General features: G+C 45.6%; 1 protein-coding gene across 1 annotated transcript; it reads right to left on the reverse strand.

Annotated features, from left to right (window-relative positions):
* Window positions 1–5,235: 5,235 nt before the first annotated feature.
* On the reverse strand, window positions 5,236–12,022 carry LOC136482178 (uncharacterized). Its single transcript, XM_066479408.1, has 2 exons — window positions 11,371–12,022; window positions 5,236–6,244 (listed from the first exon to the last, which is right to left on the reverse strand). The coding sequence occupies exons 1-2, from the start codon at window positions 11,947–11,949 to the stop codon at window positions 5,570–5,572; spliced, it is 1,254 nt and encodes a 417-aa protein (XP_066335505.1). The 5' UTR covers window positions 11,950–12,022; the 3' UTR covers window positions 5,236–5,569.
* Window positions 12,023–12,543: the final 521 nt, after the last annotated feature.

Here is a 12,543-nt window from a genome sequence, read left to right on the forward strand (position 1 = left end):
ATAACTGTATACTTGAATTGGTAAGCTTTTTATACAAAATGTTGTCAAGCTAGCTCTACTTATACAGCCTTGCATAATCCTTAGAGTCACTTTATTTTTGGTTCATGATAGGTAAGTCTAGCTGAGTACCTTCTTGTACTCAGGGTTTATTTTCCATTGTTGCAGATAATACGATGTATTATGGCTACTATAAGAACTGCTTCTATCCCACCGTGGACTAGGAGTAGGCCCTAGGCAAGGCATCTCTTGTTAATCCCTCTCTTATGCTTTTGTGGGATTGTGATCATGAGCTAGCATAGTATTTGAACAACGATGGAGATGTTGGTTTCAAACTCTATTTGCTTCCGCTACTATTTTACCTGAACTAGGTTTGTAATAACTTTTAATCATACTCTGATGTATGGAACTATATTTGTGAACTTTATGTAACGTGTGACATGTATGTTGAATCATGTACGATCTTGGTTGTATGTTGGTTGAATCGAGATCCTTCGTGGTATTTGATGGACTACTGGGTTATATGGGTTCAAGTATGACAGTGCGACCGCTTGCGGACTGCTATTGTACTTGTGCTCTTATAAATTGGACAGTTCTACTATAGTTAGCCTAGAGGGGGGTGAATAGGCTTGTTAAAACAAAACTTGAGCAAACACCAAATTCAACCCGTGGCACCGCTCTGACCCTGCGGCACTACCGGGCTGCAGCACTGCCAGGCCAGAACAATGGCACTGCCGCACCTGCAGACAACTTTGAGGCACAATTCAAAATATGTAAATGGAACTTAGATCGAAGAATTTATTAAGGTTCCTGCAGGTATGTTGTTCATAGATCGACAGCAGAAAGTAGTAGCACAAGTGTATACAAGTAGATCCACCTCAAGCCCAAGAAATCACCTCAACAACAATATGAAATACAATGAAGTAAATCAAGCACTAGGTGACACAAGTATTTATCCCATGGTTCAGCTCGCCACCAAGGCTTACCTAAGTCCATGTTGTTGATGTTAGCCACTAAAGCTTAGGGCTTTGCAACCCTTCCTCATTCTCAAGTCAAGAGAGTTAACTCTTGAGATGAGGGGTGAGTTTACTAGCTTCAAGAGATGGATACAAAACTCCTAGGGCTACCATATGAGTTGACAAGCTCCACGGGCGATGCTCTAGCCGGCTTGGAGCAAGCTCCAAGAGTAACAAATACAATCCACCGGCTAAAATGCAAACCAAGTGCTCTTAGGCATTGGGAATCAAAGGATCTGCTCTCTAATCGAGTTTGGAGCCTTTTCTCTCAAGGTTTGATAGGGAAATCACAAAGGAATGCTTGGGAGCTTAAGGTCACCAATGGAGAAGAGAGAGAAAGAGCTAAGAGTTGTTGGGCGTCGGTCTATTGGGCAGAGGAGGAAGAAGAGCCATTGGAGAGGGATGGGAAAGGTATAAATTACCCTCCAACCCCCAACAGTCAGTTAAGTCGCGGTAGTGTCGTGGCTCAACTACAGCAGTACCTCTCTTCAGGTGCGGCACTACCGCACCAGGCAAGACAGCAAGGATGAAAGCATTGAAGAGCTGGTTGTCCTGGCTAAGTAAATAAGGATGTATGTGTATAATATTGAGCACTTGATTGCACACTTTAGCAAATTTATTATGTTCCCCTTTATAGTACGGCATTCCTATACTCAAATTCAAAATATAAAAGAATTTAAATCTCCTTGGAGTTTGAAGCCATCAACATTAGTAATTGGGGGCACATTTTGTATAACATCCTCGATTCTTAGTTCCCTGCTTGTTATCTCGATAAATCTCATTAGTTCTCTAATTGCGTGATCATTGTCACCAAAACCCACAATGAGGGCTTGATTGCACTTTCAATCTCCCCCTTTTAGGAGATTGATGACAACCCAATTAGAGCTTACAACAGATATGAAACAAAACTGAGATTTTTGAGCCATGGGTGTAGAGCCTCTCCCTAAACATGTGAATAGAGAGTTGAATTCTCAAAATAGCATCAGAGGCCAAACTTCATATTTTTAGTGGAAGTGTTGGGGCTCCCCCTACATCCATGCTCCTGTGGGATACTACACACTGTGTCAAGTATATAATCGTGATGCAAATGACAGTTTATGCATGAAAGAGTTTTTCTAGGTAGCTACGTGCGGCACTACCGTTCCTTCGTTGTGGCACTGCCGGGCCAGGGGTGCGGCACTTGCCGCACTTAGTACAACAGCACAGATCAGATCAAGCACCACACAACAGTTTATATATGTAAAAGAACAATCTAGCACAGATATATGACAAACTACAGCACAAAAACGATACATGTCCACATCCAATACATATAGGGTACTTAGGTAGCAATTATTACACAAATAGAGTTTTGAGCGGCTCTCATTAGTCCTCTAATTGCGTGGTCATTATCACCAAAACCCATAATTAGGGCTTGATTGCACTTTCAATGGTTGGGTTCTATGATTAAGGTTTGACATGAAGAAATATTCATGAATATTTTCTGAATGGTCTGGGGTCCTAGCGGACCGTCTGCGGGAGCAAACCCGAGGCTAGGGGTTTCTAGGTTTGGGTTGAGTATTCAGGAAGGACGTTCCGTGTTTGACACCATGCTCGACTTGACGACATCGCCATCAATATGTTTGAGCACCATGGTCTGGCGTCGTGTCCCTGCCTACCTCGCCGCCGACATCGACAACCGCATCCATGACTTCGTTGCTCCATCAAGAGAGATGGTGCACTTCATGTTTGGAGTAGCCATACCACGACCTCTACTTGTTGCAGCTCGCCAGACGACAGAAGCTGGAATGAACATGGGCGCGCACCTCTACTTCTTCTACGGCTACATTGGCAACCTCCTCTATTGCTTTGAGTTTTCGCCTACACACACGCAGGAGAACATCATCGTCGCCGACCCCGTCTACGGCTGTATGCTTGGCCGCATCGAGGCCATCCTTCCCGATGAAGCCTTTCCACCAGCTGGCGTCGACGACTGGACCTTACTTCGGCATGAGGACGCGCCGAGTGGAGAAGGGGGTGTCATACGCCCAATGGAGGCCCCCCACAATGGAGCAAACGGGCCAAGAGGGGCCAAAGGAGGGGCGCCAGGCGCCTCCACCAGCAGACCCTAGGGAGGATGTGGGAGGGAGGGCGCCGTCGCTCCCATCGTCGTCGCCGTCGTTATCCGAGTTACCATATTGAGTCTACTAGAGTTTGGATAGAGTTCGGTTAGTTATGGAATTGCAGTTTGTTAGTATGGAAGGGAGAATCCAATCCTATAAGGATCTCCCATAGGTTGCTTGGAGTCCAAGTCCTATAGGGACTATAAATACTAGGGGATGTAATCGATCAAACTAAGCAATAGATGAGAGATTGCTCCTTCCTATCTCCTCCTGTCCTCTTTCCCTGCGCTTGCTGCTGCCTCTCTCCCTGCGCCTCCCTCTCCCACTTCCACAGCCGCCGCTAGCCCCCTCCCCCAACACGCCTCTTACACGCACCCTCGCGTACACCTTGAGCACCATGTACCTCTGCCTAGAGATGACCTTTGTGGGAACCTTTTTTTGTCATCCATTAGGGGAGATCGCCTTTGCCCACGCTAGAAACCTTCGCAAGAATTCTCCCCTAATGACCTAATGACCCATTTAGAGAAACAAGATGATGGGTTATTCGCATTCTGAACCCAGCCATGGGAAGCAAATGCACTGGCCTAGGGCAGGCTGAAGATGTGGTCCCTGACAACCAACTCCTAGAAAAAGTCATAAACTAAATAATTTAGTGACGATTCATAGTAGAAGGGAATATTTCTTCTATTAGGAAATCGTTTTTAGGCGATCCGATAAGTCAATCACCCATATAAATCGATTTATGGGGGTGGTTGAATACCAGCCCCTACAAACGCCTTATTTTTATAGACGCTTGACTGCTTGAGTATAAGACACTTACAAATTCAGCCTATAGAAGCCGAATTTTCTCTGCCACTAAAACATGATTCTATAATAGTGTGATATTAAACCTTCGCCTTTTTTCCTAATAGGCCTTAGAAATGGAATCAGACACCATGAGATCTTTATCTACACCAATTTTTTTTATTTTAACCACCAAGAATTCAGTGGTACCTGTTGCAGTAGCCGTTTTTTTTTTGTGTCGGTTGATATTAAATTTTTAGTAAAGTTGTTACTCCACTAGCAGCTCACTGCGACTTACCACGAAGATGAAAAATGGTAAAACAGCTAGTCTTTTCATTGTTGATCTCGAGGAAGTGGATGTGGTAGGATCACTGGCGGAGCCAAGGGGGGGCTGGCAGGGGCCATGGCCCCCCCCCCCCCCCCCAATGTTTCACAACAACAAAAAATAGTAGTATGACTTAATATTTTTTATTTATATTAAGAGGGAGATTATATAAAATTCTTGTCATATATACCTATTAATATCTTCTAGATAATATAATTATACAAAACACAACTAGATAATAAAATTATCGCAATGAAAAAGACCGAGCCGGTCCCCCCTAAGTATAATTCCTGACGGCCGACCCCCTGAGTATAAATCCTGGCTCCGCCACTGGGTAGGATCATCGAAACGCAGAAAATGATCGATGACTCCGTCTCTTCCGGAGTGCTTTCGAGAGGGGGTGTGGCGCCGCACCTCTGAAAATAGAAACTAAGGCAGCCCAAAATAGAAACTAAACCAGACAAACCGGTTTTAGACTAAACCATTAGCAGTGGCGGACGACAATGTTAGAGTGAAAACCATTACATTTTTCTATATCGATGCTCAAGATAACATATTTGAAGGTGCTACTTCCAACTTACACAAGACATAACACTACTTATTTAGTGATGATTCAAACAAAACCATTAGCGATGGCATCTCTGAATTAAAATAGTTTCTATACTTGTTAACAAAATTCCAGATTTTTTTTTTGTCAAAATGAACATGTCCTTTTCTGTCTAATACCACTAGGTGATCTCTGGAGTAGATTTAGGACAAGTTGCTGCTCACTAGGTGTTCAGATCAGAACAAAAGCAACCCAAATCAAAATTACGACGCAACAAAACAGCCTAATGTATTACAAGAAACTTCTTATAATGTCAGACGGGTTCCCAATAGAGGTAGAAAATAGACAGAGAGGATTGCAATCGAACTTTTTGTGCAGCATAATAGTGCAAAATACAAACAATTTGTGCCATTGGCAGTTACACAGCAAATTTGCATTACTTCATTAGCTCATTCTGCATACCCCTGAAGCATACAAACTTGCTAAATATTCAGCAAAAAGAATGGTGCGTTAATATGTGCCCCACTAACTACCCACCAAGAAAAAGTAGCTAGATTCTGCTGGATTACATTTGATTTGAGAAATAATTTAGACAAAAATAACAACAAATACTACACAACACCAATACAGGCCAACCCTTCTACCTGGCGTAGGGATATTTGATAGATACAATGAAATACAGTGATGAGACCACGCTTCTGATGGCCACATAGTACACGCATGCAGCAAGTGGCTTAAGCATCTGATTTGCAGAATGCTATCAGATAATTTCTTTACAGTGCATTAATACACTGATCAGCTAGAGAAGCCTGAGATGTGCAGTATCATTCAGCCTTTTTATTTGCCATCCTGTTTTCAGCGAATGCTCAAGAACCGTAACCGAGGAATCATCTATACATATTCTCTTGGACATCATAGGATTGCAGTCTAGTAGGCCTGCAATGAGGCACCGAATAGGGGCCCCGTGGCTGAAAATAGCAATGGAGGTCACTGAGCTCCCAAGACTTCCTTCATGGAGGAGATGCCTCTGGTTTACTTCTTTAGGGGAGAAATCATCTTCAGCATCATTATCCCCTGAAGTGACGAACTGGAGTCGGCTTTTCCCAGATTTCTTTCGTTGGAGGCTATGTCGGTTGAGCCTGTAAAGCAAATCCCAAGGAGGGCCATCTTGGACAGAATTGCTGGAGCTCTGCCGAGAGAACCCCTTCAACTCATTTTGTTGTGACAGTGTGTCCCCCATTGCCACCTTTTCTGGTAGTCTTAGGACTGTCCGGTTGAGGAATTCCATCATCCGAAACTGTACCTGTCTGAGTGACTCCCCGGACGGTGCAGAGAAATCAGGTTGGGTGCTTTCCATCAGATTGACCATTTCTGGAGTATAAATTTCGGATTTTGGGCAGCCCTCCCACTGACCTTGACTCATTTCAGTCAAAGCATCAGACAGTTGGATCTGCTCCTCTGGGAAATCAAGTTCCTGCAGGATAACATGTCATATATTACAAACTTCAACGCAGTTAAAATGAAAAGTAAATTGTATACAGATACACATGTGCCATGTAAGTGAAGCTATAAAAGGAATGGGTGCTCCCAAAAATAGTATGCAACTGTTGTTTGCATGACATGCACACTAGGGCATTGCACTAAAATCAGCAAAACATCCATTTCAATCCCATACTAGAAAAAGATCCAATTGAAAGCTTTCATTTTTTGATACAGGAATGAGACATATCCTAAAAAACATTTATTTGCACTTTACATCTAGATCCTAGAAATTGCTTCCACAAAAATCAAAGCTTTGGGGTTCAGACTTAGAAAAAGTTCTTGGCTAATACTCCACGTTCGGGTATTCATTGACAAAAAAAGGCAATCATTGACAAGGGAGAAGCTAACATGCATACAAGATAAAAAAGGGCGTACCCAATGCAGAGAGCTCCCGCTCTGTGCGGGGTCTGGGGAAGGGTGTCAGTGGCAAGCCTTACCCTCGCCTGTGCAATGCGAGGAGACCACGACTCGAACCGCTTGCACCAGGCCCACCCTTCCTAACATGCATACAAGATATCATTAAAATATCCCAGGTAACGAACAATTGACCATTAAAAAAATGTAATGGATTGATTTTACCATGAAATAAGCAACAGATTTAGCACATTGCAAACCAAGTCAGAGTCAAGTCTAGAAATATGTTATGATCCTTAAATAAAGAAACTAACATTACCAGCATCCAATGTTATGAAAAAACACATCATCAAATCTATAGATGGCTAAACGGGTGGCACAGCATGGCACAAGCCCGATTAGGAAAGGCACAGTTAGGCATGAATATGATAGGCACGGTTAGCTAGCTGTGCCATGCCGTGCTCACTGACGGGCTCATCGGCCAGTCTAGGAACGGTAAAACAGAGCCATAACCATGCCTGTGCCAGAACGTCAGCCCAGTGAACCTGTGTGCCTGCACTGGCCTGGCAAGCCAATACACAAATCCAAGAACTCAAGAACACCAAAAAGTTCAAGCCAAATCCAAGTCACAGATCCATCATCCACACATACACAACAGCACAAATGCAACTCACAAAAATCATCATCCATACACCACATATACACAAATCACAGCCATCTTGGATCTCACCGCCGCTGGATCTCACTGACTGCTGCGCGCCGTCATCTGATTCCGCAACAACGCCGCACAATCCAACTGTTGACAGGAGGGGACGCCAGGAGGAGAGGGAGGGGGGAGCGACGGCCGGGAGTGGAAGGGAGCAGTGCCGAGAAGGGAGAGGATGGCCAGAGCCCAGAGGGAAGGGTAACGGCGCCAGAATGCGAGCACAGTGGCAGAAAGGGTGGGGAAACAGGAGAGGCGATACGGTAGTTAGGGTTTTCATGAAGCGGCCACTTAACAGGCCGGCCAGTAAACGGGCTGTGCTCACGTCGGCACGGCAAGCAAAGGTCAAGCCCAAGCATGGCACACCTCAACAGGCCACGCCATGCCTCATGCTGCCTGTTTGACCAGCCCTTTTGGCCATCTAATAACCAAATCCGATAGACAACTTCTGTATGTCAGCATTTGAGGAATAACCATTTTATGGTATAATCGTATAAGGTATTGTTTGGTCTACAAAGCTAGACTAAAAAAAAAAAAAGGGCATACCCAGTGCAGAGAGCTCCCGCTCTGTGCGGGGTCTGGGGAAGGGTGTCAGTGGCAAGTCTTACCCTCGCCTGTGCAATGCGAGGAGACCGCGACTCGAACCCAGGACCTTCCGGTCACAGGCGGTAAGACTCTACCGCTTGCACCAGGTCTACAAAGCTAGACTATGGTTAGAAATAACTATGTAGAAATGAGCGTCGACGGTGGACAATGGCAGGGGCTCGTGGGCTATCCCACTTGACTGCCCCCGCCCAAGCTGTTAGTTGATTTGTTGTAGGTGCAGGGTCGCTTTTTCTTTCTTTACCGGCGCAAATGTATCTTATGAGATAAAGACAAGGGTGTGTGGGTGTGTATCGTACTAAGGGTTCTTTACCCCCTATTTCTTCTTAATATAATGAAGCGCAGCTCTCCTGCGTTTCGAGAAAAAAAAGTTTCCAAAAAATATATCATAGCAGAAGTAGGCAAGTAGCAATGTCTCAGTTGATTTAGTTTCAACTAATTATCAGGAACTAAGGCAACTTATGGAACGTGATCTGCAACAGATAGGTACCAACAGAGGCTAGAAATCTTGGTGATATTTTCAGTTGAATGGCTTGCAGAACTAAACCATGCAGCAGTAGCCATCTGAAATAAGGGACCACAGTTTAAGGAACAAGTATTTGTCTTAAGAAAAAAAATCATATTATAAATGCACAATGCATGACTTTTCTTCCAGATCCCCAAGGAACATCTTCAATGAATTTTTCGTTCTACTGCGAGAAGAGCAATTATCGCCTAATAAGGACATAGTTTACAAGGCTGACACAATAAAATCACATAAAAGCATTGAATCTTTGCATGCAGAGCATTTCCACGCCATTATTTCCTTATGTAATATAAATCGTAACTTTCTTCCACGTTGTTATTTCATTCTTTTGTTAAAGACATTCCTGTTATTCCTATGTTACAGGAAACAGCCTTAATAATTTAACACTTACAGGCACTCAATTACAATTATCATTCCTATGAGATATTGTTCAGCAGAAAGCATAGAGATATTTTTTCCCAGTTGTAAATTAACTACCATTAAATTATAGAAAGGCAGCAAGATATGCTCGAAAGCTGTCTCAACCACCATCCATTTCAGGTTACGATGCATTTGATACAACAGCTTGTCAATTCATGCTAGTGTCATGTGGTGTATACTATCTGTGGGCGCATCTCTGGTGAAAATGGCACAAATATTGAAAATAGTGAAGATCCATCCAAAAGTATACTTTGAAATTTCGATAAAATCTGAAACTTGGTGCATTCATAGTTCATGTTATGATGTACTTTATCACAAAAGTTGAGATTCAAACTCATTATAGATTAATTCATATGAAAATGGAAAATTTGGCACCCGAATTATTCATTTCTGTACGAACTAATCTAGAATGAGTTGGAATCTCAGCTTTTACAACAAAGTACATCTATGAATGACTATGGTCTATCGATATGCCAAGTTTTTTTTCCCCAAAACTTCAAAGTACGCTTTTGGATGAAACTTAACCAGTTTCATAGTTTTTAAGGCGGTAAGGCGAGGTGCGGCGCTCCACCCCCTTCCAGACGCCTAGGCGAATTAGGCGCGCGGCGAGGCGACGCCATACACATACTGCTGTACACAATCAGAGCCTCAGAGGCACATATAACAATGACACAGATCAATAAATTAACCTCTCTTATGCAGCAAAGTTCAGACGTCAGAGGGACAAACAGTCAAGCATATATTAATTATTCATAGCAATTAGGCAACCACATCAAAAGAGCACACCTGTGAGCTATCCATTCCAACTATCAAACTGTAACACATAAATAGGAGAAACGAGCAGAGCAGAGAAAGCAAAGTAGAGCACAGGAAGGAGCAGAGCATGGGAACGAGGCAGAGGAAGAGCAGAGGAAGAAGGGGGAGCAAGGGGAGAGCCGCAGAGCAGCAGAGGAAAGTGGAGGAGAGGATGTAACAGCCAATCGCGCGGTCGCAGAGCAGAGTCGCAGAGCAGCAGAGCAAGAGGAGAGGATGACCAGTTTTCAAAATTTTTGCCACATTCACTAAAGATGCACCCTTATATTAACACCAGTCCTTCAAACGAATTCCAGCAAAACAAAAATAAGAGACTCCTCCTGGTTCCTTCAGTTTTTTCCTATCTATGTTTTCTGTACCTATCAATGGTCACATATGTGAAACTGTTATGTGTTGAGATAAGTTGACAGTGTAGTATTATTTGATTTTGTCTTGCTAAAGTGTATAGTGCACTATTCAGAAGCTCAAAAGGTAAAGAAAACACCAAAGGAACCATAGAATAATTCAATCGTACGAAAAATGTAATAAAAGAAAGAAAGAAAGAAAATAACTGCCTCAGATTCACCAAAGTTTGGTGTAAGACTTGGAAGACTCAGCAAGAGATTTGATCTTCTCATGGAAAAAAACTACATGAAAAAACACAGATTCATCATTGACTAAGTGGCAGGCTTTCAATATTACAAATAAGTGTTATATCCCCATTAAAGCTAACAACATAACAAATATTATTTCAAAAGATAAATGATTGACAGCCACTTGTCCAATGTGGGAAATAATCAAAATAAAATGGGAAAAAAACTGACATGGAAGATAAAGAAACTGCTTTCTTACCCAATAATCACAGAAGTACCTATATCAACTAGTTGCGATTTTTTTTCTCAAACATGCAGGAGAGCTGTGTATCATTATATTTAGAAGAAGAAAAGGAGTCTAAGAAAACTCAAAACACAAAACAAGCCCATTAGGGCATGAGTTCACATGAGTGATTAGCCAGGAAGACAAGAAACTTCGACCAGCGACCTAAGCTCCACACCACACCAAAACTAGTTGCGATTTGCGACCACAGAACATAAAAAAGTTTTTGTACAATTATCAGTGCCTAAGACAATGTGTGCAACCCTAAAGGACAACCTTCCATACCATGAAGACTACATCCAGTATTCCTCAAAGGCCTATGCATTCCTGAACTAACAGGGGAATGGCTGCAGCTTAAACTACTGAGAATCGAACACATTCAGAATACACCATGCTTACGCTGCCTAGCATACAACAAAGAGCAAAGAGCACCTTTTATCACCTATTTTAGCACCATATTTTAGTGGCACGATCTGAGAGATGTGCATCAAACAAACATAAGACACAACAAAGGCTACTTATTTGAACTAATGTTCACAACGCAAGATATCACCCTTTCTTCAAAAGATCATAGTTTTAGCACAACACGGAGAATTCCAGCTGACACGAGAGTTCATGATGTAAAGTACAATGCAGATGCCGAAATAACAAGCATTGTTTTAATTTTTTGACATAATTGAGTTTACGACATAAAAACTGCGAGGTCTAGTTCAGGCACATTGCAAGACAAAAGTAAAGTAGCAGCAACGTAATGCAGCGGCAGGAGTTGCGAAGAACTGCTCACCCGACAGACGAGGGCGGCGGTGGCGCGCGCGCGGTCAAGCGGGGACGCGTAGGCGGCGGCGAGCCTGGCGCCGCGGGAGCGCAGGAACACGGCGAGCGCGCGTGCCTGGCGCTCCCCGCGCGCCGTGAGCGCGGCGGCCGGCCATCGGCCGCCGACGCGGTCGGGTCGCATCGCGGCGGCGCACTCGCCGTGGCTGACTAGCACGACCTCGACGGCCGCGGCGTCGGCCTGCCTGCCCGGGTGCGGGGACGGGGACGGCGGCGGCGGGGGCAGGAGGACGTGGCAGGGGTCCCAGACCTTGATGCCGTGCCCCGCGAGGAGGCGCGGGGTGCCAGCCGCCGAGGGCTGCGGCGAGAGCGGCGAGTCGGCGGCGAGGCACGGCAGCACCTCGGGCTCCTGCTCCAGCACCTTGGACGCGGACGCCGCCGGGGGCACGCGGACCGGCGCCGGCGCCAGAGCGGGCGGGGGCGCCGGTGCGCCCGCGGAGGAGACGGCCGCCGCGGAGGGCTCCTCGTCGTCCTCGTCGTCGTCGCCGCCGGCGGTGGAGACGGACGAGTGGGAGGAGTGGGCGGAGCCCATCGCGGTCGCGGCGGCGAGATCTGACACCGGGGCGGTGGGAACGCGAGACTGGGGCTGGCGCTGCAGAGGTCCGAGTGAGTGATGTCGCGGCAGTGGTTTGGTTTGGTGTGGTCGGTGCCTTCGTGGCGAGGGGAGAGGGAGCGCTGAGATTCGTGCAGCCACGCTGCATCTTTTTTCTCTATGTCCGATTGTATAGCCATATGCTCCCGTGGCAAAGCCGTATTCAAAAACGGTAATGCTCCGATTAAGAGGTTCCGAACACACTCTGTTCGTTCTCGCATCCAATCCCTCGCTTCTTCCTCCCTTTCGCGATCGCGCCCTGCCCCTATCCCGGCGCGCGACCATGGGCGCCTCCGTGGCCGGCAACGGCGCCCCCCCCCCCCCCCCCCCAAAACTCGGTGTCCTCCTGCCCCACCCCCGCAGCGCCCCTCCCCCATCCGGCGTCCTCATCCACCGGGAGTGCCCAATGCCCGCGGATCCGGTGGCCCTCTCCCCCCACTCCAGTGAGATCCATGGAGCACGAGCTGTGGTGTTGCAGGGGAGTGGACGGCTTTGTCCCACCCTGGCGCAGCGCCCTTACCACCCCCGACGGCG

The sequence above is a fragment of the Miscanthus floridulus genome, chromosome 9 (genome assembly GCF_019320115.1).
Source record: "Miscanthus floridulus cultivar M001 chromosome 9, ASM1932011v1, whole genome shotgun sequence".
NCBI lineage: Eukaryota > Viridiplantae > Streptophyta > Magnoliopsida > Poales > Poaceae > Miscanthus > Miscanthus floridulus.

Excerpts from the sequence above, each read along its gene's own strand:
- LOC136482178 (XM_066479408.1), bottom strand. The coding sequence starts at position 11,949 with ATGGGCTCCGCCCACTCCTCCCACTCGTCCGTCTCCACCGCCGGCGGC. Across the intron at positions 6,245-11,370 it reads CCGCCGCCCTCGTCTGTCGG|GAACTTGATTTCCCAGAGGA; the intron begins GTGAGCAGTTCT and ends GTTATCCTGCAG.